The 21,205-nt window shown below is 55.7% G+C and overlaps 1 protein-coding gene across 2 annotated transcripts in view; it reads left to right on the top strand.

Moving 5' to 3' along the window:
* Positions 1-282: 282 nt before the first annotated feature.
* Positions 283-21,205, top strand: part of RHOT2 (ras homolog family member T2) — a 30,347-nt gene continuing 9,424 nt past the window's right edge. Inside the window, exons 1-11 of one of the 2 annotated variants that reach the window (XM_044979647.1) lie at positions 283-415; positions 12,181-12,239; positions 13,842-13,923; positions 14,122-14,165; positions 16,062-16,115; positions 16,799-16,851; positions 17,556-17,664; positions 18,426-18,527; positions 19,553-19,651; positions 20,392-20,500; positions 20,922-21,042. In XM_044979647.1, coding sequence (XP_044835582.1) covers positions 379-415; positions 12,181-12,239; positions 13,842-13,923; positions 14,122-14,165; positions 16,062-16,115; positions 16,799-16,851; positions 17,556-17,664; positions 18,426-18,527; positions 19,553-19,651; positions 20,392-20,500; positions 20,922-21,042 — 869 coding nt within the window. In that variant the 5' untranslated portion in view covers positions 283-378. Of the gene's footprint in view, positions 416-1,182; positions 1,635-12,180; positions 12,240-13,841; positions 13,924-14,121; positions 14,166-16,061; positions 16,116-16,798; positions 16,852-17,555; positions 17,665-18,425; positions 18,528-19,552; positions 19,652-20,391; positions 20,501-20,921; positions 21,043-21,205 lie in introns of those variants that run through there. The other variant, XM_044979648.1, reaches the window with a different exon arrangement.

The raw sequence follows: 21,205 nt of genomic DNA, 5'->3' as shown, positions 1-21,205 counted from the left end.
CTGAGAAGCGGGGGCTGGGCCGCAGGGCGCCCTGCCCCATGGTACCCTTCTCCCACCACCCACTGACTGCGGGCCCTAGATAAGCCAAGCCCCGACCTCCTCCCACCCCGGGAGAGAGCGGCCGCCTCCCCCGGCCTGTCCCTCGCTGTGCGCCGGGCGGGTAGGTGCTGCCGTGCCCCGACTGGCCGCACGGCGGCGCTGCCGGCCCCGGCCCCCACAGTGGCTCCGCGAGCGACGCTCGTGCCTCACGTCCCCGGCCCACGTGCTCTGCGGTGAGGCCGGAAGTGGGGCCGGGACTCGAGAGGGCGGCAGGCTGAGGGGGGAGGGGCAGCGCCGCGGCCTGAGACCCCCGGCGCGGGAGAGGAGGCGGCGGCGGCGATGAAGCGAGACGTGCGCATCCTCCTGGTGGGGGAGGGTAAGAGCCGGGCCCTGGCTGCCGGGGGGGACGGGATCCCGGGCAACTGAGGGGAGTGGGAGGGGTCTCGGCTCCCCCCCCGGGGCAGGCTGGGTAATGGGGACAGACCCCCCCCCCAGCAGAGAGATCAGCCCCCCTCGGGGCAGGCTGGGTAAGGGGGACAGACCCCCCCAGCAGAGAGATCAGCCCCTCCCCCCGGGGCACGCTGGGTAATGGGGACAGACCCCCCCCCCCCGCAGAGAGATCAGCCCCTCCCCCCGGGGCAGGCTGGGTAAGGGGGACAGACCCCCCCCCCGCAGAGAGATCAGCCCCCCCCGGGGCAGGCTGGGTAAGGGGGACAGACCCCCCCCAGCAGAGAGATCAGCCCCCCTCGGGGCACACTGGGTAATGGGGACAGACCCCCGACCCCCCCCCGCAGAGAGATCAGCCTTCCCCCCGGGGCAGGCTGGGTAATGGGAACAGACCCCCCCCCAGCAGAGAGATCAGCCCCCCTCGGGGCACGCTGGGTAATGGGGACAGACCCCCCCCTGCAGAGAGATCAGCTCCTCCCCCCGGGGCAGGCTGGGTAATGGGGACAGACCCCCCCGCAGACAGATCAGCCCCTCCCCCCAGGGCAGGCTGGGTAATGGGGACAGACACCCACCCACATGCACAGAAAGATCAGCCCCCCTGGGGCATGCTGGGTAATGGGGCAAACACCCCCGCCCCACATAGAGATTAAATCCCTCCAGGTCAGACTGGTTGCAGGCAATCTCCTTTCTCTCCTCCTGCTTCCTGTCCGGGCAGGAGATTGGAACTGAAGACGCGCCCTGTGGTGATGGTCGTGGGCTGGCAGGGAGAAAAGAGACCCTCTCTCCTTGGACGGGGGCGGAGTTGGGTGACTGGGCTCAGGCCTGTTGCTAGCAAGCCTTTCTGCCCCATACCACACACTGGTGAACACTTCCCCTGAGAGTGGGATGTGGGAGTTGTCATCCCTGTTGTCCTGTTGGGGAAACTGAGGCAGAGGTAGGGGAGGGGGTCACCCAAGGTCATGCAGCCCGTCAGCCGCAGAGCTGGGAGTGGAGCCTGGCTCTCCTGCCCCCCAGGCCTGTGTTGGAACCACTAGACCATTCTGCCTACTTTGGCCTATATCTGAAAGGAATCAGCTGGTAGGAATTAACCTACCATCACCTTGTGAATCAGGGCAGAGGAGTCCGGCCTGCCAGGAGCAGCATTTTCTGTAAGTTAGCCCTAGTTATGAAACATAGCGACTTCCGAAGTCCCTCCTGTTCCATCCATGACTGCCAGGGTGTCTGGGATGTCCCATTGACCAACCCTGAGGAGCAGGCTGCTGCTGTGCTGGGTCTCCATTGCCGATTCAGTGGGGTAACACTTACAATGTACAAATTTGGTAACAGGAAAAGCTGGGGGACCAGATCCTGCGTTATTGTAAACTGGCCTCATTTCACTGAAGTCAGCGGGGTGACACTGACCTACACTGGCTAGGGCTCTGGCCATGTTTCTCCTTTTAACAGTAACTGACCCCACATACACTGGATTTTCCATTAACACTGAGATTATTGAATGTGTCCCTTCCCTATTTGAAAGTGTGGCACAGTTGTGCTCAGCAGAGGTGCTGGAGCTGGGATCCCCTCACGCTTTTAAAGAGGGGAGGCTGGTGGTAGAGAACGCTCTGCAAGGCACATTTCTTGATGCAGTGTTGTGGAGGGTGGCTTTGGATGGAGTTGTTAGATTGCCCATGAGGAAGGGGCAGGTTTTGCCCTGCTGGCAGTTTGTATTTACTTCTGTCATGTGGGACAACAGCACCTTCAGTCCTGGGCAGGTGCCCCCTTTTTATTGTTATACTGATCCAAAGAAAAGAAAGATCTCTCATGTGTGAAGTGTGGTGGATGGATATGACTGTAAGAACCTTACATTCCCTGTTTGACCTGTACGTCAGTGGGGTTCCATTGGGTTTTAGCATTGCATTTCCCTCTTTTAGAAAGAGGGGCAGGGAGCAGGAAGGAGGAGGAGAAAGACTCGCAGCATCTCAGCGTTCTGCTTGTACATGTGCTTCACAGAGGCACTGGGGCAGTATTAACAAGCATAGTTCTTGCTTATAGGGCTTCAGCCGTGGGATCCAGTGCCAGCCAGGGAGTGGGTTAGGGAAACGAATGGCAGAAGGAGTCAATCCTTGCCCATTAATTTCCCATAATCCTTAAACCAGCGTGTTCTGGGATGTAGAGTCCTACCACATAGGAGACTTAAAATGGTCAAAAGTCCCTCATTTGAAAAATACGACCTTAGGTGTGAGGAGGCAAGAGGGCTTTGAGGGCCTGGCCGGATGTGAAGGCCAGGAGAAGGCTCGAGCCAAGAGATGTCTTTTAATCTTGGTTTCAGAGATGCACCTCAGGGCTTGTCTACATGGGGGCATTCCCTAGTATAATTGTACTGCTTGTCACCTGTAGTTCTATCCCTCTAACTCCCCATGAGGACACTTATGCCAGAGGAAAAGTGCTTTTCCAGGTTATTTTATGTCACTCTGAAAGTGATGTAAATTCATCTGGAGAAAGACACTGTCTTCTTCAGAATAACTGTGTCCATGTGGGAAGTTAGACCAGTATAACTGTACCGCTCTAGGTATGCTGGTGAATTCCCCATGCAGACCAGCCCCCAGAGCTGTGTGCACAGACATCTCAGCTGGGACGTGTACAATTACAATGTAGACATTTCCCACTATTCCAGCTCCACGCAGCATTTTCAAATATTAATAACGTTCCTTTTTTTCACACTTAGCTCTTCACTGAGAGCTGCGTCTGTGCCAGCTTTCAAGGTGCAGCGCTCTGGTTCGGTTTTTATTATTTATTCGGCGCTTCTTTTTAAAAAGTGCAACCTGTTCAGGAGGCGATTGCGTTGTAGTGGTGGTAGCACAGAGCTAACAATCAGGAAACCTAGGCTTGATTCCTGACCGCCCCCAACGTGCTGTGTAATGTCAGGCAAGTCCTTTGACCTCTTCGTTTCTTGGTGACCCCATTGGTAATCCCCCACCTTCATAAAGCTCTCTCCCAGCTAGTGCTTTCCATCCATAGAAATTCCCCTTCTTCTTAAGGAGTTTAACAAGTAGTGGGACAAAGTAACAGCCGTTTATAAACAGAGCCGTGAAGCCTGTCTAGGCTACAGGCAGAAGGGAAGGAAGGAGTGGATTACACCCAGCACATGGAACACTATAGCAACCAGAAGAGCCCTGAAGAAAAAAGTTGTAGACACAAAATCCCAGAAGCTAAAGGACAAATACCACGAGCAGTATAGCAAGGCACACCAGGAGGTCAAACGCCTTGTGAGAGCAGACAAACAGCATTATATTGATAATCGGGCAACACAAGCAGAGGATGCAGCTGCTCGTGGTGAACTAGGAACCATCTACAAAATGACACGGCTTGTCAGTGGTAAATGGCAGACACCAGCAAACATTCTCATCAGGAACAAACAAGGCCACCTACTAACTACCGAAAAAGAACAAGAAATGCGCTGGACAGAGCTTTTCAAAGAATTGCTGAACAGGGAGTCACCTAAAGAGGAAGTAAACATCCAGGAGGCAGAAGAAGATCTTGATATCAACACAGACACCCCAACTAAGGAAGAGATCATTTGAGCCATCAAATCCTTAAAAAATGGGAACGCCCATGGCAAGGACAACTTGAATGCAGAATTGTTCAAGGTAAATCCTAAATTAGCAGCATCTATCCTGGCCCCTCTATTTACATCAGTCTGGGAAAGGGGAAAAGTGCCTGATGAGTGGACTAGTGGGGTTATAGTGAAGATACCAAAGAAAGGAATTCTCAGTGATTGTAATAACTGGCAACACACTTTTCTTCTTCGAGTGATTGCTCCTATGCATTCTATGTAGGTGTGCGCGCCGCGCGTGCACGGCTCTTCGGAACATTTTTAGCCTAGCAACACCGGCGGGCCGGCTGGGCGCCCCCTGGAGTGGCACCGCTATGGCGCTAGTTATATACCCCAGCTGGCCCGTCCGCTCCTCAGTTCCTTCTTCCCGCCCGTGACGGCAGTTGGAACTGTGGAGTGCTTGTTGTCCTCCACTTACCTAGCTCACCTTGGTTCTAGTTTGTATTTAGTGTATATAGTTAGTTGTTAAACTGAGTTAGTTGAGTAGTTAGTAGTTAGATTAGGGGGAATTAGGGGGGCTTAGCCCCTCTTTTCCCGTCCGGTGCGGGCGTATGCCCAAGACACCGGGATTCAAGCCCTGTGCGGCTTGCCAGCGGCATATGCCCGTTGGGGACCCCCACAACGCCTGCCTTCGTTGTCTCGGCGAGGGACATCGACCAGACAAGTGCCTCATTTGCAGGTCGTTCAAGCCGCGAACTAAAAAGGAGCGGGACATTAGGTTGCGGCAGCTCCTTATGGAGTCGGCGCTTACCCCTGCGGTGCCGACTCCTCCGGCTCCGGCGTCGTCCTCGGTGCGGAGTGCTCCAGCGGTCCCCGGCCGGTCCGGTACCGAGACTGTTAAGAAGCAGCCAGCACCGAAGCCCCGGCACCGTTCCCATTAACCATCTGGGAAACGGAAGCCTAAGCCCAAGGCTGTAGAGACTGCTACGCCGAGACCATCGGTCCAGCAGCCAGCAGCGGCGCCTTCGGCACCGTCCGTGACAGCGCACGGACCGTCCGCGGTACCGTCGACTCCGGCACCGGCTGGGCCGTCGAGTCCGGTACCCCCGCGCTCCCCGGTGCAAGCCGTGGTCGAGCTGCCGCTCCCGTCCACGCCCGAGACGTTCTCGACGGCGAGGGAGCTCATAGAGCTAACAGAGGCACCGAGCCTCCGGCCCCCGGCACCGCCGGTGCGGGCTGTTCCGTCAGTGGGTAAACTGGCCATGGTACGACCAGCCACCCCTGACAAACGGGATAGGAGGCGATCCAGGTCCCGATCCCGATCCCGGAGACGGTCACCTTCCCGCCATTCAAGGTCACGGCACCGGTCTCCATCACGGTACCGCTCTCCTTCTCGGCGCCGGTCGCAGTCCCGGTACCGCTCCTCATCGCGGTACCGGTCGTACTCCCGGAGGCGTTCCAGGTCCCGGTCCCGCTCTCCGGACCGTCGGCACCGAGGGAGGTCCGGATCCCGGCACCGCTCCCGACGCCATTCTCGAAGCCGCTCCCGTCGACGACGATCGAGATCGCGGTCGACCTCCCGCTACTCTCGCGGTCGAAGGTCCCGCTCCCGGCACCGAGACGATCGGCACCGGTACACGGCACCGTCCATGGACAGACTGGTGGCATCGACGGCGCAGTCTCTGAGCGCCTCTGCCCCCCCGTGGCCTTCCCGCCAACCGTCGGTCGCTTCACACGACGGCAGCGGTGCAGATTACCGCGCGGACCCACAAGGACAAGACCTGGGTCCCCAGCAATGGGGTTTCTGGACCCCCTGGGCGGGTCACGAGGCTCAAGGCGCCCCCTTCCTCCCGCGACAGGGGCCTTCTGACCATGGGGTGCCGGAAGCCACCGTCAGCAGGCCCCCTCCATCGCCTCCGGTTGAGGTTCCACCGCCGCCGGTGCAGACGGAACATCCCGTGGAGACGGCGACCTCACACCCCATGGACGAGCCTCAGCCTCTGCCTATTGGTCAGGCCCAGTCCTCGTCTTCCTCGCCCGACGAGGCGGTGGCGGGATCTTCGTCATCCGATCCCCCACCGATTGACTTACGTGCCCATCAGGACCTCCTTCGTCGGGTGGCACAAGCAGTTAACCTTCCGGTAGCGGAGGTCATCGAGGACGAGGACCCGATCACTAATGTGGTCGGAACGGAGGCCCCCATGCGAGTGGCCCTACCGTTTGTTCGGACGATCCAGAAAAATGCCACCACACTTTGGCAGTCCCCGGCGTCCATCCCTCCCACTGCCCGTGGAGTGGAGCGGAAGTATTCGGTACCCCCGACTGGGTACGAGTACCTGTACACCCACCCGACCCCGGACTCCCTAGTGGTACAGTCGGTGAATGACAGGGAGCGAAATGTGCAACCTGCGCCGGCTCCTAAGTCTAAAGACGCGCGCAGGATGGACCTGTTGGGCCGGAAGGTATATTCGGCTGGCGGCCTCCAACTACGCATAGCAAATCAGTTGGTTCTCCTGGCCCGCTATGCTTACGATAACTTCGTTGCCCTCTCTAAATTTACGGAGTTGGTTCCAACATCCTCCAGGCAGGAGTTCTCAGCTTTGCTGGAAGAGGGCAAGAAAGCTACCAGGTCCTCCATTCAGGGCTCACTGGACTCTGCAGACTCCGGAGCCAGGACCTTGGCATCGGGAGTGACAATGAGAAGGATCTCCTGGCTGCAATCGTCCACCTTGCCGCCAGAGGTCCAGTATACTCTGCAAGACTTGCCCTTCGATACCAAGGGCTTATTCTCGGAGAAAACGGACTCCAGGATACAGACCCTTAAGGATGGGCGCATTGCCATCCGTACGCTAGGCATGCATACGCCTGCGACACAACGGAGGCCTTTCAGGCAGCAGCCCTTTCGGCCGTTCAATCAGTCCAGGTCTCGGCCGGATAATACACGCAGGGGCAGACTAAACCGCTGTAGGCCATCGGGCAATCGGCGTAACCAGTCCCAGGCGCCTTCCAAGGCCCCCCAAGGGCCGAAGCAGGCGTTTTGATGGGACGCCCGAGGACGGCCCATCAGTCTCTCCTCTGGATCCTTCCCCGTTATTTTTCAATCGTCTTTCCCACTTCCTCCCGGCGTGGTCCCAGATTACATCGGACAACTGGGTGCTACGCACGGTAGAGTCTGGTTACCATCTTCAGTTTGTTTCGCCCCCACCCTCCCACCCATCCACCCCGTCCCTCTTCAGGGACCCCTCTCATGAGCAAGTCCTCCTACAAGAGGTCGAGTCTCTGCTGAGATTGGGTGCTATAGAGGAGGTGCCGAGCGATATGCGAGGCAGGGGATTTTACTCCCGATATTTCTTAATCCCCAAGGCGAAGGGAGGCCTACGACCCATACTCGACCTCCGAGAGCTCAACAAATACCTTATCAAGCTCAAGTTTCGCATGGTAACCCTGGGGACTATCATTCCCTCCCTGGATCCGGGAGACTGGTTTGCCGCCCTCGACATGAAGGACGCGTATTTTCATGTCGCCATTTACCCTCCTCATCGGCGTTACCTGCGCTTCGTTGTCAACAATACGCACTACCAATTCACAGTGCTGCCTTTCGGCCTCTCTACAGCGCCGAGGGTATTCACCAAGTGCATGGCAGTGGTGGCCGCGGCCATCCGCTGTCGTCGGATACATGTCTACCCCTATCTCGACGACTGGCTAGTCCGAGGACCATCCCGCCAACTGGTGGCGTCCCACATGGCCACGGTCCTAGCCCTGTTTCAGCGTCTAGGGCTCATGATAAATGACGAGAAGTCGATGTTGACCCCTTCGCAAAGAGTGGAGTTCATCGGTGCGGTCCTGGATTCCAATTTGGCCAGGGCCTGCCTGCCCCAACCTCGGCATCAGTCTCTGGTCTCTCTAGTTCGAGACCTACAAGCTTTCCCACGGACAACAGTGCGTTCCTGCCTCCGCCTTCTAGGCCACATGGCGTCGTGTACGTTCGTCACTCAGTACGCGAGGTTGCACCTTCGCCCATTTCAAATTTGGCTCGCGTCAGTGTACCGGCCCCACCGCGACTCCATCGATATGGTGGTCACGCCCACGAAGCCTGCACTCGCTTCCCTCACTTGGTGGCTGGACCCAGCAGTCGTGTGTGCCGGAGTCTCTTTCCGCCCTCTTCAACCATCGGCCACTCTGACCACGGATGCGTCAGAGCTGGGGTGGGGAGCGCACCTAGCCAACCTGCACACCCAAGGCCTCTGGTCGCCCCGAGAGCTCTCCCTCCATATCAATGTCAGAGAGCTCCGAGCGATTCGCCTCGCCTGTCAAGCCTTTTGCCCCAGTCTCCAGGGGCGTTGCATCACGGTGTTGACGGACAACACAACGGCGATGTTTTATGTCAACAAGCAGGGTGGAGCCCGATCTTCTCCGCTGTGCACGGAGGCGATGCTACTGTGGGACTTCTGCATAGCCCACTCCATTCACCTAGTGGCGTCCTATCTTCCAGGGGTGCAGAACACGCTGGCCGACCGTCTGAGCAGGTCGTTCCTGTCCCACGAGTGGTCCCTCCGCCCAGATGTGGTTCACACGATTTTCCGGAGGTGGGGGTTTCCCCGGATAGACCTGTTCGCCTCCAGAGAGAACAGGAAGTGCCACCAGTTCTGCTCGCTCCAGGGTCGCGCCCCGGGCTCCCTGTCGGACGCATTCCTCTACCCCTGGACGGGTCACCTACTGTATGCCTTCCCTCCGTTCCCGCTCGTACATCGGGTGCTTCTCAAGCTTCGGAGGGACAGAGCCCGCCTCATACTCGTCGCTCCGGCCTGGCCGAGACAGCACTGGTACACTCTGCTGCTCGAGCTATCGGTACGAGATCCCATCCCTCTGCCCTTATGGCCGGACCTGATAACGCAGGACTTCGGCAGGCTCCGCCACCCGGACCTGCAGTCCCTCCATCTGACAGCCTGGTACCTGAGTGGTTGACCCGCGCGGAGCGGACCTGTTCGGCGGCGGTCCAGCGGGTCCTGCTGGAGAGCAGAAAGCCCTCCACTCGCTTGACCTACCTCTCCAAATGGAAGCGCTTCGCCATATGGTGCGACCAGAAAGATCTGAATCCATTCGTCGTCCCTATCCCAACGATACTGGACTACCTCTGGTCGCTTAAAGAACAGGGTCTGATGGTCTCATCGTTAAAGGTGCACCTGGCAGCGATATCGGCCTTCAGGCCACTCGTCGGTCACCGATCCATCTTCTCCGATCCTACGGTTTCCCGCTTCCTCAAGGGTCTTGAGCGTTTGTTCCCGCCAGTGCGGGCCCCGACTCCGCCCTGGGACCTGAATCTGGTCTTGGGCAGGCTCATGGGACCCCCCTTTGAGCCCATGGCTGCGTGTTCATTGCTCCACCTGTCGTGGAAAACAGCTTTTCTCATCGCAATAACCTCAGCAAGGTGAGTTTCCGAGCTCCAGGCCCTGACGGCCGGTCCTCTGTACACCATCTTTCATGCGGACAAGGTCCAGCTTCGGCCTCACCCGGCCTTCCTCCCTAAGGTGGTGTCAGCCTTCCATGTAAATCAGGACATTTTCCTTCCCGTTTTTTTCCCGAAGCCTCATGCCTCGAGTCGGGATCAACAGCTGCACACCCTGGATGTCCGCAGGGCCCTTGCGTTCTACATACACCGGACAAAATCCTTCCGGCGTTCGCCACAACTGTTCATAGCGGTTGCAGAACGTATGAAAGGCAAGCCGGTCTCCTCTCAGAGGATTTCCTCATGGGTCACCGCATGCATCAGAACTTGCTATGAGCTGGCGGGGGTGCCAGCTGACCGTCTTACCGCTCACTCCACGAGAGCGCACGCCTCGTCTGCCGCCTTCCTGGCCCATGTCCCCATTCAGGACATCTGTAGAGCGGCCACCTGGTCCTCTGTCCACACCTTCGCCTCCCACTACGCGTTGGTGCAGCAATCCAGAGACGATGCAGCCTTCGGCTCCGCAGTCTTGCACTCTGCCACGTCTCACTCCGACCCCACCGCCTTGGTAAGGCTTGGGAGTCACCTACATGGAATGCATAGGAGCAATCACTCGAAGAAGAAAAGACGGTTACTCACCGTTGTAACTGTTGTTCTTCGAGATGTGTTGCTCCTATCCATTCCAGACCCGCCCTCCTTCCCCACTGTCGGAGTAGCCGGCAAGAAGGAACTGAGGAGCGGACGGGCCGGCTGGGGTATATAACTAGCGCCATAGCAGCGCCACTCCAGGGGGCGCCCAGCCGGCCCGCCGGTGTTGCTAGGCTAAAAATGTTCCGAAGAGCCGTGCACGCGCGGCGTGCACACCTACATGGAATGGATAGGAGCAACACATCTCAAAGAACAACAGTTACAACGGTGAGTAACCGTCTTTTACCTGTGCCAAGCGAAGTATTGTGTAAGATCATAGTCCGGCGTATATCAGAGGCAGTTGATAGCGTTCTCAGAAAAGAGAGAGCTGGTTTTCGGAAAGGGCCTAGATGCACAGACCAGATTTTCACTCTACAAAGCATAATAGAACAATGCTTAGAATGACAATGGCAATGCTACATACATTTCATAGACTTTGAGACGGCTTTTGATAGCATTCACAGGACCAGCCTATGGCGCATTCTGCTTGCATGTGGAATTCCTTTCTGTATAATCAACGTCGTCAAAAGCTTCTATGTCAACCTTACATGCAGTGTTGATCACAGTGAGCTCAGTTTTGAAGTCAAAACAGGAATACGTCAAGGGTGTGTCATGTCTGCAGTCCTTCAATGTGGCCATTGACTGGGTAATGCGGCGTACTACAGAAGACATGCCAAGAGGCATTAAATGGACATCCTTCTCATCCCTTGAAGACCTGAACTTCTCAGATGATCTCGATCTCCTGTATCATACCAAACACCATATATAAGAAAAAACAACTCGACTCAACGCATTCAGCCAGCAAATTGGACTGAAAATCAGCTGCAATAAGACAGATATCGTGACTGTTAATATTGTCTCACCATCACCAGTACGGACAGAGGATCATGTTCTCACCAATGCAGAAACATTCACATACTTGGGCAGCACCATCAGCCAGGACGGTGGAACAAGCCAGGACAACCGGAACAAAATCAGTAAAGCCAGGAACACCTTCAGGAGCTTAAATACAGTCTGGAAATCATCAAAATACAACACCAAAACCAAACTCAAGTTTTATCAGAGCTGCGTACAGTACTTTCAACACTACTTTGTAGTGCAGAATGCTGGGAAATGAGAAAGTATGTCATGTCCAAACTGTCCATACAACCTGCCTCAGAAAAATCCTCCGTATCTTTTGGTCCAGAGCAATCTCAAACCAAGATCTGTTGACACAGTGCAGCCAAGAGGATCTGAGCACCATCATTGCTGGGAGGCGTTGAAGATGGATCAGTCATATGCTTCAGATGGAAACTGATTCCATCACCAGAGTAGCAATAAGATGGACACCTGAAGGCAAGCGAAAATGAGGCTGCCCAAAAACAACATGGCGAAGAGCTGTGGAAGCTGTGAGCTGAAAAACCTGGGGCACAGCTGGGGAACCCTTGAAAGACTTGCCAGAAACAGAGAGGAGGGGAGGAGCATTGTCGCTGCCCTAAACGCCAGAGGCGTAATAGGAACATGATGATGATTAAGGAACTATCTTTGTCATGCTCTCGGAACTCAAAAAGTAGCTGGTGGGATTTTCCTCAAGCTTTCCAGACAGATCCCCCTGTAGGCTGAGCTTGAGCAAAGAAAATTGCACCCCAAAGAGCAAATGCTCTGGGAAGTTAGGCGTGTGTGAAAGCGAGGTTAGCTTCTGAACGGTTTACTGATAGGAAACTATGGTATTTATTGGTGGGGGGCCCTGGTGGTAATGTGGCACTGATTCCCCTCTCTGCTTCACAAACCGGTTGGGACTTCAGGGTTAAGGGCGGGTGTGAATGTTGAAGGGAGCCTGTGACCTTCAGTTGTTGTAGGAAATTTCACCCTTTAGCCTCTGGGCTTGGAGTGAATTTGCCTTCATCTCTTTGCCCCAACCCCCCACCCCTCTGCTTTGCCACCTGGACAGATGTCAGCCCATAGCATCTGATGGCTCTGCCACCTCCATTCCCAAATGCCAGGCCTGCAAAGGTCCAGCCTGAACCTCCTGCCTTTCTTTCTCTCGCAGCCCAGGTGGGGAAGACATCGCTGATTATGGCTCTGGTGGGCGAGGAGTTCCCTGAGGAGGTGAGCAAGGGGCGGTTTGCCTTTCCTGTGTGTTTTTAATGCGTCCTGGGAGGGCGAATGTCGGTCTGTCATGGGCCAGAGGCCAGCAGAGCCCCTAGATGTGAGACCAGTGTTAATAGGCTCATCTCTACTGTCCAGGCAGAATGAGCCTGGAGCAGCAGAATCTTTACTGCCTTTCTGGGGGGGTGACTGAGTCTGAGAGGCAGGCTTCTCCACTTGGTTTTCTTACCGCAGTCCTGCTTTGGAGAGCAGCCTGCCTTTGTGCTCCAGGGTGCCTGGGCCTGTCTCTGTAGCCTGCTGCTGTTGGGCCTTTGGAATGAGGAGCCAGCCTGAACAGCTGTCTGCTCTGTTCCATGCATTGCCCACTAGAAGATGCTTCCCTAGTCAGCCCAAAGCAGTGTCCCTGTCCTCGCCTCCACCTCCTAGCCGCAATGTGTCCTCTCTAGCAGGGCAGTTCAGGCTGCTGTCCCTGGTCCAGCTGGGAAAGTCCCTTGAAGTGGTCACACTGTGTTCTCTGCTCTTCTGTGTACATGCAGAGAGCCCCGAGCTGCAGCCATCTGTGTGAAATGCAGAGTAGCCAGCCTGCCTTCGTGCACTGTAGAGCTCCTCCCCGCTCCAGGGCATGGGCTGCTTTAGAAAGAGAAAACATAATTAGCCCAAATGGCCAGTGTCTCCCCCTGCTGGGCAGCAGATGGTCTAAGTCCCTGAGCCCCTTGCTGGCCCTCGGTGACACTTGCACTGCTGCAGCGTGAGGGCTCGGTGGGATAGATCTAAATGCCTGCCCCATGTCCACAGCAAAGCTCAGCTAATCGGCTTAATGCTCTTCCCAGGCTGCTGGAAGGTCAGTGCTTCAGGTCAATGTTTGTGTAAGGTTTAAGGGGCAATGGAAGTGCTTAGGAGTTTATCTGCAGGCCAGGAAGGGGGAGATTTGCCCTTCCAGGTCCCCTCTTCTCACGGGCAAGTGAAGGTGTGGAGCTCCCCTGGGCAGTAAGCGTAGTGCCGTTTCAGCCTCTCCCTCCACGGTACACCGCCAAGGCTGGAGATGATTTTAATGGAGAGCCAGTGAGGTGCACGGTGCAGGCCAATAGTGAGTTGTGCCAGAGCATCGCCTGGCCCCTGCCCTGGATCCACAGCAGAACTTGGGCTCAGATGTGAGTGCTGGAGTAGCCCTGAGTAAGAAGTCAGGCATTACTCCTTCTGCTAGCTAATCAACAGGCTGGGAAGTGACGCCCACTCTCCATGTCCATTCTCTCCTGGGCTAGCTTCTCCCTGAGCCTCTCTGTGCTGATGGACCCAGATCTGCCCTGGAGGGAGCACCTCCTGGAAGAGCACAAGGCTGATCCCGTGTCTCCCACTCCTGAGCTGTGGCTCTTTTGAGGCATGTGCTGTGGCCTCAGGGGGGGATAGTGCTGAGCCTCAAAAGCTCATGTAGTCCCTGACCCCTCCTCTTTTGCGTCTTTAAGGTGACAGAAGTCCTGTGTGTCTCCTCTTTGTTGTATTCAGCATAGACCTGCCTGTCACCTCCCTCCCCCCCCGCATGCTGTGCCCCGGGGCTTGCTCCTCCTCACGCTGCCCCGCTGACCTTGTCTGTTTGTTTTGAAGGTGCCCCCTCGTGCAGAGGAGATCACAATCCCAGCCGACGTCACACCTGAGAAAGTCCCCACCCACATTGTGGACTACTCAGGTAGGGCCCCCTGCACGCCATTGCACCTTCACTGCTCCACCTCCAGCTCTTCCTACTCCTTCCGTCCTCACCAGAACCCAAGCTGTGTACCCCACGCTGTGCGCAGGCCCCTTCCCAGCTGTGCCAGGCTGCCAGTTCACGTGGACTGTCGTGAAACAGGTGGGGGCAGCCGGGTAACTCTGCCTTTTTCCCTTTCAGAATCAGAGCAAACGGAGGAGGAGCTGCAGGAGGAGATCACCAAGGTGAGTGAGGATAGGAGGCTGGGGCAGCTGGGTTTGAGATGGCAAGTCAGGGAGTCTGATTCTTTGTCTCTGCAGCCTGCCCATCAGCTTCGCAGAGCTCTGCGATAGGCCATCTCAAGAGTAGTGTTGTCAGTTTTGTTAACAGTTTGCATAACCTCTTCTCACTGTGCTAGCTCAAGGTCAGTGCTCTTGCTTTCTGAAGTGATTGCCCAGGGGGGTTCTCAGGAGAGGCAGAAGACTGGGCATTGTGGGCCTGGGCAAGGCGGCTTGGTTTGATCATCAGAGCAGCCTTCTGGTGAGCAATCTGTGCTGATCCCCAGAAGAGTGGACAGGACCCAGCTGTTAGCCGTTCTTGGCAGGTCTGGCAGATTGAGTGAGGGCAGGAGGGGGAAGTCCCGTTGTTATGGCTAATAAAACTGGACGTCTTTTCAAATCCTTGTTTGAGCTCAGCCTTCTGCCCTCTCCAGCCCGGAGAGCCCATGGGGAAGGAACTAGGCTGGAGGGGCTGTGTGAACCTGCTCCCTCCACCCCGCCAGAGCAAGGGTGTAGACAAGAGGCTTAAAGTGGTTACATTAAACCCTGCCTAAACCCTTGTGTCTTTCTGGGATTAGCAATAAACTCTCTCCCTAGAGGGGCAGTGATCTGCCCGTCTGCTCATTTAAAAGCACTCACGCTGGTGCCATCTGAAGGGGGGGTCGTGGTGGGATTGGAGGGGAAAGGCGGGGACCCAGGCAAAGCATAACAAGCCGATGGAAAAGCTGATCGTGCCACAATGCAGTGGCTGGGATCTGGGGGGCGTGTAGCACATGGTGGTAGTCAGGGTTCAGGTTCTGCCCCAGGTTGGGAAGGTGCTGGCTGTCTCTGTGATCCTACAATCCAGCACCTAACAGTGGCAGCTCCAAGGCTTACCCCTCTACTGAGCCAGAGCAGGGCTGCCGAGATCCCTGGTTGGTCACGCCAGGGTGGGTCTGGACACTTGATAGAACCCATCTGTCCTAGGAAGAAATTGATGCTCAATGAAGGCAGAGAATGGAGGGGAGGGATTTCTTCATGCTTAGAAATCCAATATCAGGACACTGTCTGTTTAGGGGCTTGATGCTGGGGTGTGGAGTCTCTCCCCAGTTCAGAGCCAACCCACGCTGGCAGCAAGCAAGGCAGTGCCAGCTGAGGCTATTTGCTAGGCTGTGGATCAGGGTCTCGCCGAAGCTCCCAGGGAGCAAGTTTCCATGTTGTAAAATCCACCCTCACTATTGGCGTTAGCAGGCTGGCTTGGCAGTCAGAGCGGAGAGGGCTGGCTGGCTGGCTGAGGGATTCGTACTGCTGTCCAGCATTGCAGCTGATCTCCTCTCCCGGAGTTGAGTCCCATTATGAGGATGGGGGTGGGGGAAGCTGCCAGGGCCACTCTCTGGGCTGGACTGTGAGTGACACAGTGTCAGGTTGCTGGGCTGTTGCCTTTCTGCAGCAGCTGGGTCACTGAAGATCAACCCGTAATGAAATCAGAGCTCCAGCCTCGTGCCGAGGGTGGGTTTTGGCAGCTGGAATTACAGAAAGCATCTGTTCAGTTAAGAGCATCTGGCTTCTTAAGAGCTTGCAAACAGCCTGCGGGGCAGCCTGTCTTGGTATAGGTGTGACGTGTGGGTGTGTGTGCAGGGAGGGGCGGGCGGGCGTTGGTACAAAGTCCAGGGCAGTGGGAGCCTGCCTGGTTGTTTGTGGGAGGTCTGTCTGCTTGGTGATAGAGCTGTACCATGCCCGGGCTGGGCCCTGCCCTCTCCACACCGGGAGAGGAGCATGGTCTGCGGCACACGCTGGCCGTCGGGTAGAACAGCCCTTGCCCATGCCTGAGCGATGGGCATTCTGGAGTGTTACCCACGGCTCATCCTGCTATTCTCTCTGCAGGCCAACGTGGTCTGCGTGGTGTATGATGTCACCGTGGAGGCCACAATTGAGAAGGTAATGGGCTGCTCCAGGCTTGTGGGCTTCTGACCCGCAGTGTCATGTCTGGCGTAACTCTGCTCTGCTGCTTCCCCCTGCCCCCCAGAGATCTGCCATAGAGCATGCCCCAAACACTGCCCTGTTCCATGTTCTCCATGGAGCACTACATGCTTCTCAGCCGCAGTCTGGGGCTTCCTGAAGCCACTAGCTGGTTGTAGTCTCCAAAACATGCCACCCCAGCCCCATCTCCCCAGCTCTGTATGCGAAGGGAATGTACTGCCAGGAGTTGGTCATTAGTCAGCCCACTTTTGCTCAGAGCCATCACTTAGCACCTCGTCATTAGCAGCCACAGGCAGTTCCTAAAGTGATTCAGGGCATGGAGTGCTGGGGATTTCTTCAGACAGGATGGGACTCCATCACACCAGACACAGAGCAATTCCTGCCCAGACTGGATCACTGCCAGCCCATCACCCCAGGAATTGGCCGTGGCCCCTCTGGGCTGCACTCTGCATCCTGTTTATTGTCACATGCACTCTGCTTATCTGTGGGGTTACAGTGGAGCAGATGGGCTGTGATGATGAGGTTGTTGTATTGCCTCAGCCTCCTGCTGGCTTCCAGTTAGTGCACATCCCCACCTTCTCTGCCACTCACAGCAGTGGCCAGTCTGTTCTAACAGGGCTTTCTCCTGGTTTGCCTTTCAGATTCGGACAAAGTGGATTCCCTTGGTGAATGGAGGAGTTGAAAAGGGTTCCAGGTACTGTACCAAACACAGCTTTTCTGGAGTCTAGTCGGGAAGAGTGTGCCAGTGGCCCAATGGACCGACTCTGGGTCCTGCTCCCATATAGCTTAGTGTGTTGGCTGTGCACACAAGCACTTGAGCACAGCCTGATGATTGCTGGCTATTTGACAGGGACTTGGGAACTGGGGGATCCTGCAGGGAAAATAGCTTGGCACTGCCTGGGAGCTTCCTGCAAATGGCAGTACACAGTCGTCCAGCTTGTGGGCCCCACATCTGATAGAGGTGGGGAGATTCTGGAGGCTTTTCCTCCTGTCAGGGTCTCGCTGCCACCAAGGCAAGAGGATCTGCTGGTGAGATGCTTCCTGATGTAGGGGAGCAAGTGAGTTGCTGAGTCAGCGCAGGATCGCAGAGACCTAAGCTAACCATGGGTTGCTTGGACGTAAGGTCATCTAACGTGCCCAGTAGTCTGGTGAAAACATCAGCAGGACCAACCAGCCTGGCTTGTTCTGGCTGATCCGGTGCCTGGTTCCAGCAGCTGGAGGTGGAAGAGCAATCAGGGGGCTGGCAGTTCTGTTTCTCTGAGTGCTCTTCTGACCAGCCGCCCTAAGAGCACATGTGCAATATGGGAGCCCAGATGGGAATTGTGTGATAGAGAGACAGTATCAGGCCTTGGCCTCTGTCTTTCCTCTCCATGACACTTCGTCTCTTCTCCCTCCTAGAATCCCGATCATCCTAGTGGGGAACAAGTCTGACCTACAGTCTGGGAGCTCCATGGAGATCATCCTGCCCATCATGAACCAGTTTTCTGAGATAGAGACCTGCGTGGAGGTGGGAAACCAGTGCACTGTACTTTGTCCATCCCTTGAATGTCTAATGCAGGGGTTGGCATTCAGCAGTGCTGTGCCGAGTCTTCATTTATTCACTCTCATTTAAGGTTTCTCATGCCAGTAATACATTTTAATGTTTTTAGAAGGTCTCTTTCTATAAGTCTATAATATAGAACTAAACTGTTGTTGTATATAAAGTAAATAAGGTTTTTTAAATGTTTAAGAAGCTTCATTTAAAATTACATTAAAATGCAGAGCCTCCCGGACCGGTGGCCACGACCCAGGCAGTGTGAGTGCCGCTGAAAATCAGCTCACGTGCTGCCTTCGGCACGCGTGCCATAGGTTGCCTACCCCTGGTCAAATGTTAATTACTAACAAGAGGCCTTGTCCCTGGTTTCATGGGCTGTCGCCACAGTGACTAGGAGGAACATTCTCCACCCTGATTTGGATCTGCCTTTTCAAAGCTGATCCTTGAAAGAGCCCCAGCCCAGCCCTGGCAGGGATCCCAGTCTCCTGGGCCCAGAGAGGAACCTGACAGAATTCTCATTGGCTTCTGGGAGCATGAAATGGGCCAAGTGAAACCAACATGTAAATGTGGAATTTCCCTTTGCGGTTTGTTTCCTAGTAACTGTCACTGACTTCAGTCCATGCCTTGATCTAACACCTGCCTGGAGCAGAGACTCACATCTCTCTTGTGCCCCCATCTTCCGTCTGGCCCCAGGCCTTGCCCACTCACGGTCCCTTTCTCTGTCGTTGCACTAGTGTTCGGCCAAGAACTTAAAGAATATCTCTGAATTGTTCTACTATGCCCAGAAAGCGGTTCTGCACCCGACAGCCCCCTTGTACGATCCAGAGGAGAAACAGGTAACTGAAGCCATCTCTGAACCCCAGGCAGCCTTGCTCTTCTCCCTCCCAGACATCCACGCGCTTCCCAGTAACCTTCCAGATTCTCCCTCTACACCCTCAATCCTCTGGCATGATTGTTCTGAACTGCTGCCTGATTCTCCTTGTCCGCTGCCAGCCAACAGGCCCCCCTCCTCTCAGCAGAGTTAGCCCATTAAGCATCTCTCCTCTGTTGCTGAACTCGCTGTGTGCGCTCTGCACCCCTCCGCAGGTGCAGTTCACGGGGTACCAGGGCAGCTGTTCTAGGGGAGCTGAAGCGCATCCTGGGAGTCTCTCACCCAGAAGTGCCTCTCGCGCACATCATGCCATGCTGCTCAGATACAATAGATCGATCACCACCCCCACCGGGAGACAGAGTGATTCAGAGCCCTGAGAAGGCTTCCCCGGGGAAGAGTGTGTGAAGCCTGGGGCTGTTTAGTGAGGGGATTGATGGAGGTATCCAGAATAATGACTGGTTTGGAGAAGGGAAACCTGCCCCTATGTCCACCTGGTTCCAATGGTACAAGAACAAGGGGCTGTCCAGTGACACTGAAAGGTGGCAAATAGTCTTTAACGTTTAGAAAAGGCAATACTTTTTTGTGCAACATATGGCTAGCGAGTGGAACACTCTGCCACTATGTGGTGTTGAGACCATGAGCATAGGAGGACTCTGAAAAGGACTGGACTTTTATATGGATCACAAGACCATCCACGGTTATGTTAAGGGGTCACGCAGAAGGGAGGCACACCTTCATACCTCAGGGCACAAGCAGCCTCTGACTGAGGGGTTAGGAAGAAAATTCCCATGTGGGCTGAGTATTGTTCACAACTTACCCCTACCTCTGCAGCAGCTCATACTGGCCATTGTCAGAGCCAGGGTGCTGGTCTAGGTGGACGGTTGCCCAGCGCCAGTACAGGAAGCCTCTGAAGGTGGGTTTGTGGGAGGGAGCACTGAGCAGAAGACAGCCTCTTCATGTGCTTTTCACTACGACTCATTATACCCACAGCTGAGACCGACGTGTGCACGAGCACTTACACGGATTTTCAACATCTCAGACCAGGATAACAACCAGATCCTAAGTGATGATGAGCTCAACTACTTCCAGGTACGGACTGCTTAGCTCTTGGATTTCCAGGGGGTCCCCTGTCCCTGGCTGTGATATCACCATGACCACTGCTACTGTTTCACCAATAGTGTTCCCTACAGCAGCTGCACACATCCCCTCCTGCCTGTTCTCTGGAAAGCCTCTCTGATTCCTACTTTTGTCTAACTCCCGGGGAAAGAGAGTCCCTTGCATGGCACATTGAGACCTGTCTGGACTCCTGGTCCTTGATGCCGAAGGGGAATGCCAGCAGCTAGTGTTCTGGCGCACAGAGATCTGTGTATCTGCTCGTTGTCTAGAGAAGGGTTTCATGCCCACACACTCTGAGCAGGGCCGAGCAGAGCTGTGGAAGGGATTGCTCTGTGAGGTGTGAGGCAGGATACCCCTAGAGGAACAAGGAGTTCTGCTGCATTGGCCAGCTGAGGCGTAGGGACTCATGTAGCAGGAATAAGGCAGAGTTGGCAATCCATGAGGTGAGTGGAGTTTGTCTTCCCGTGATTCAGTGGCAGGTTTTGCTTGGAGTCCCAGGGTGTGCATAGGTACTGGTATAGCAAGAGCTCGGCAGCTCTTGGGAAGCAGCTTTCTAGCTGGAGTAGAGAAATGGAGCAATTAAGGGTTCGGGGGGAGGGCTCCGGAGTGGGTTTTAATTCCTTCCCTCCCTTTCGGAGAGCTGGAAAGAGACAGGGAGTCTGTCTGCTGGCAAGGGGCTTTCCTGACCAGGCCCTTGTGTCTCTCGGAGGTAGAAGTCCTGCTTCGGGAATCCCCTGGCGCCCCAGGCCCTGGAAGACGTGAAGACGGTTGTGTGGAAGAACACCACGGATGGGGTGCAGGACAATGGCCTGACGTTAAACGGTAACTGAAGTGGGCAGCTTTTGTGTTGGTGTCTCTGTCTCCTCGCTCCATTGCCGGCCACTCTCCCCTCTGGCACCTGGGAGACAAGCGTTGTGCTGGGCAGAGAAGGAGAGACCATAGATCTTCAGGAGCATGGAGCATGGGCCATGGTTTTGTACCCTGCCCCACACGTCATAATGAAAAAGCTCATTGAGCATCTTCTCGGATGAGCTGGTGCTTGGCGTAGAGCCCCAGAGCCGCCTGGTTCAGGGCCCTGCTTTCCCAGAGGAAGGAGGGCTTCCTTAGGGAGAGTCCTGTTCTGACTTGGCGCTGAAGCACCTTGCTGGCTGGGCTGAGCAGAGCTTGCCGGTCCACTGCACCATAGCGCTATCTGCATGGTGTGTGCCGTGCACTGAGACCCTGCCTCCCTCTCTGCTCACAGGCTTCCTCTTCCTCAACACCCTCTTCATCCAGAGGGGGCGGCACGAGACCACCTGGACCATCCTGCGCCGCTTCGGCTACGCTGATGAGCTGGAGCTGACGGACGACTATCTCTACCCGCTGTGCGTACAGGGCTCATCCTCTCCGACGCTGGGGAGGGGTTGGCAGGCTGGGGATGAGGTTCCCTTGGGAGATGGCTCAGAAGTATCTCAATGAGCCTTCCTTGTCAGCCGCCATATTCCTTTCTGAGGAGGCTCAGGGTCTCTCTTCTGTCCTAACTGACCT

This window comes from Mauremys mutica, chromosome 11 (assembly GCF_020497125.1).
Source record: "Mauremys mutica isolate MM-2020 ecotype Southern chromosome 11, ASM2049712v1, whole genome shotgun sequence".
Taxonomy (NCBI): domain Eukaryota; kingdom Metazoa; phylum Chordata; order Testudines; family Geoemydidae; genus Mauremys; species Mauremys mutica.
The sequence above is the reverse complement of the archived record's forward strand: the minus strand, read 5'-3'. Positions and strand labels throughout refer to the sequence as shown.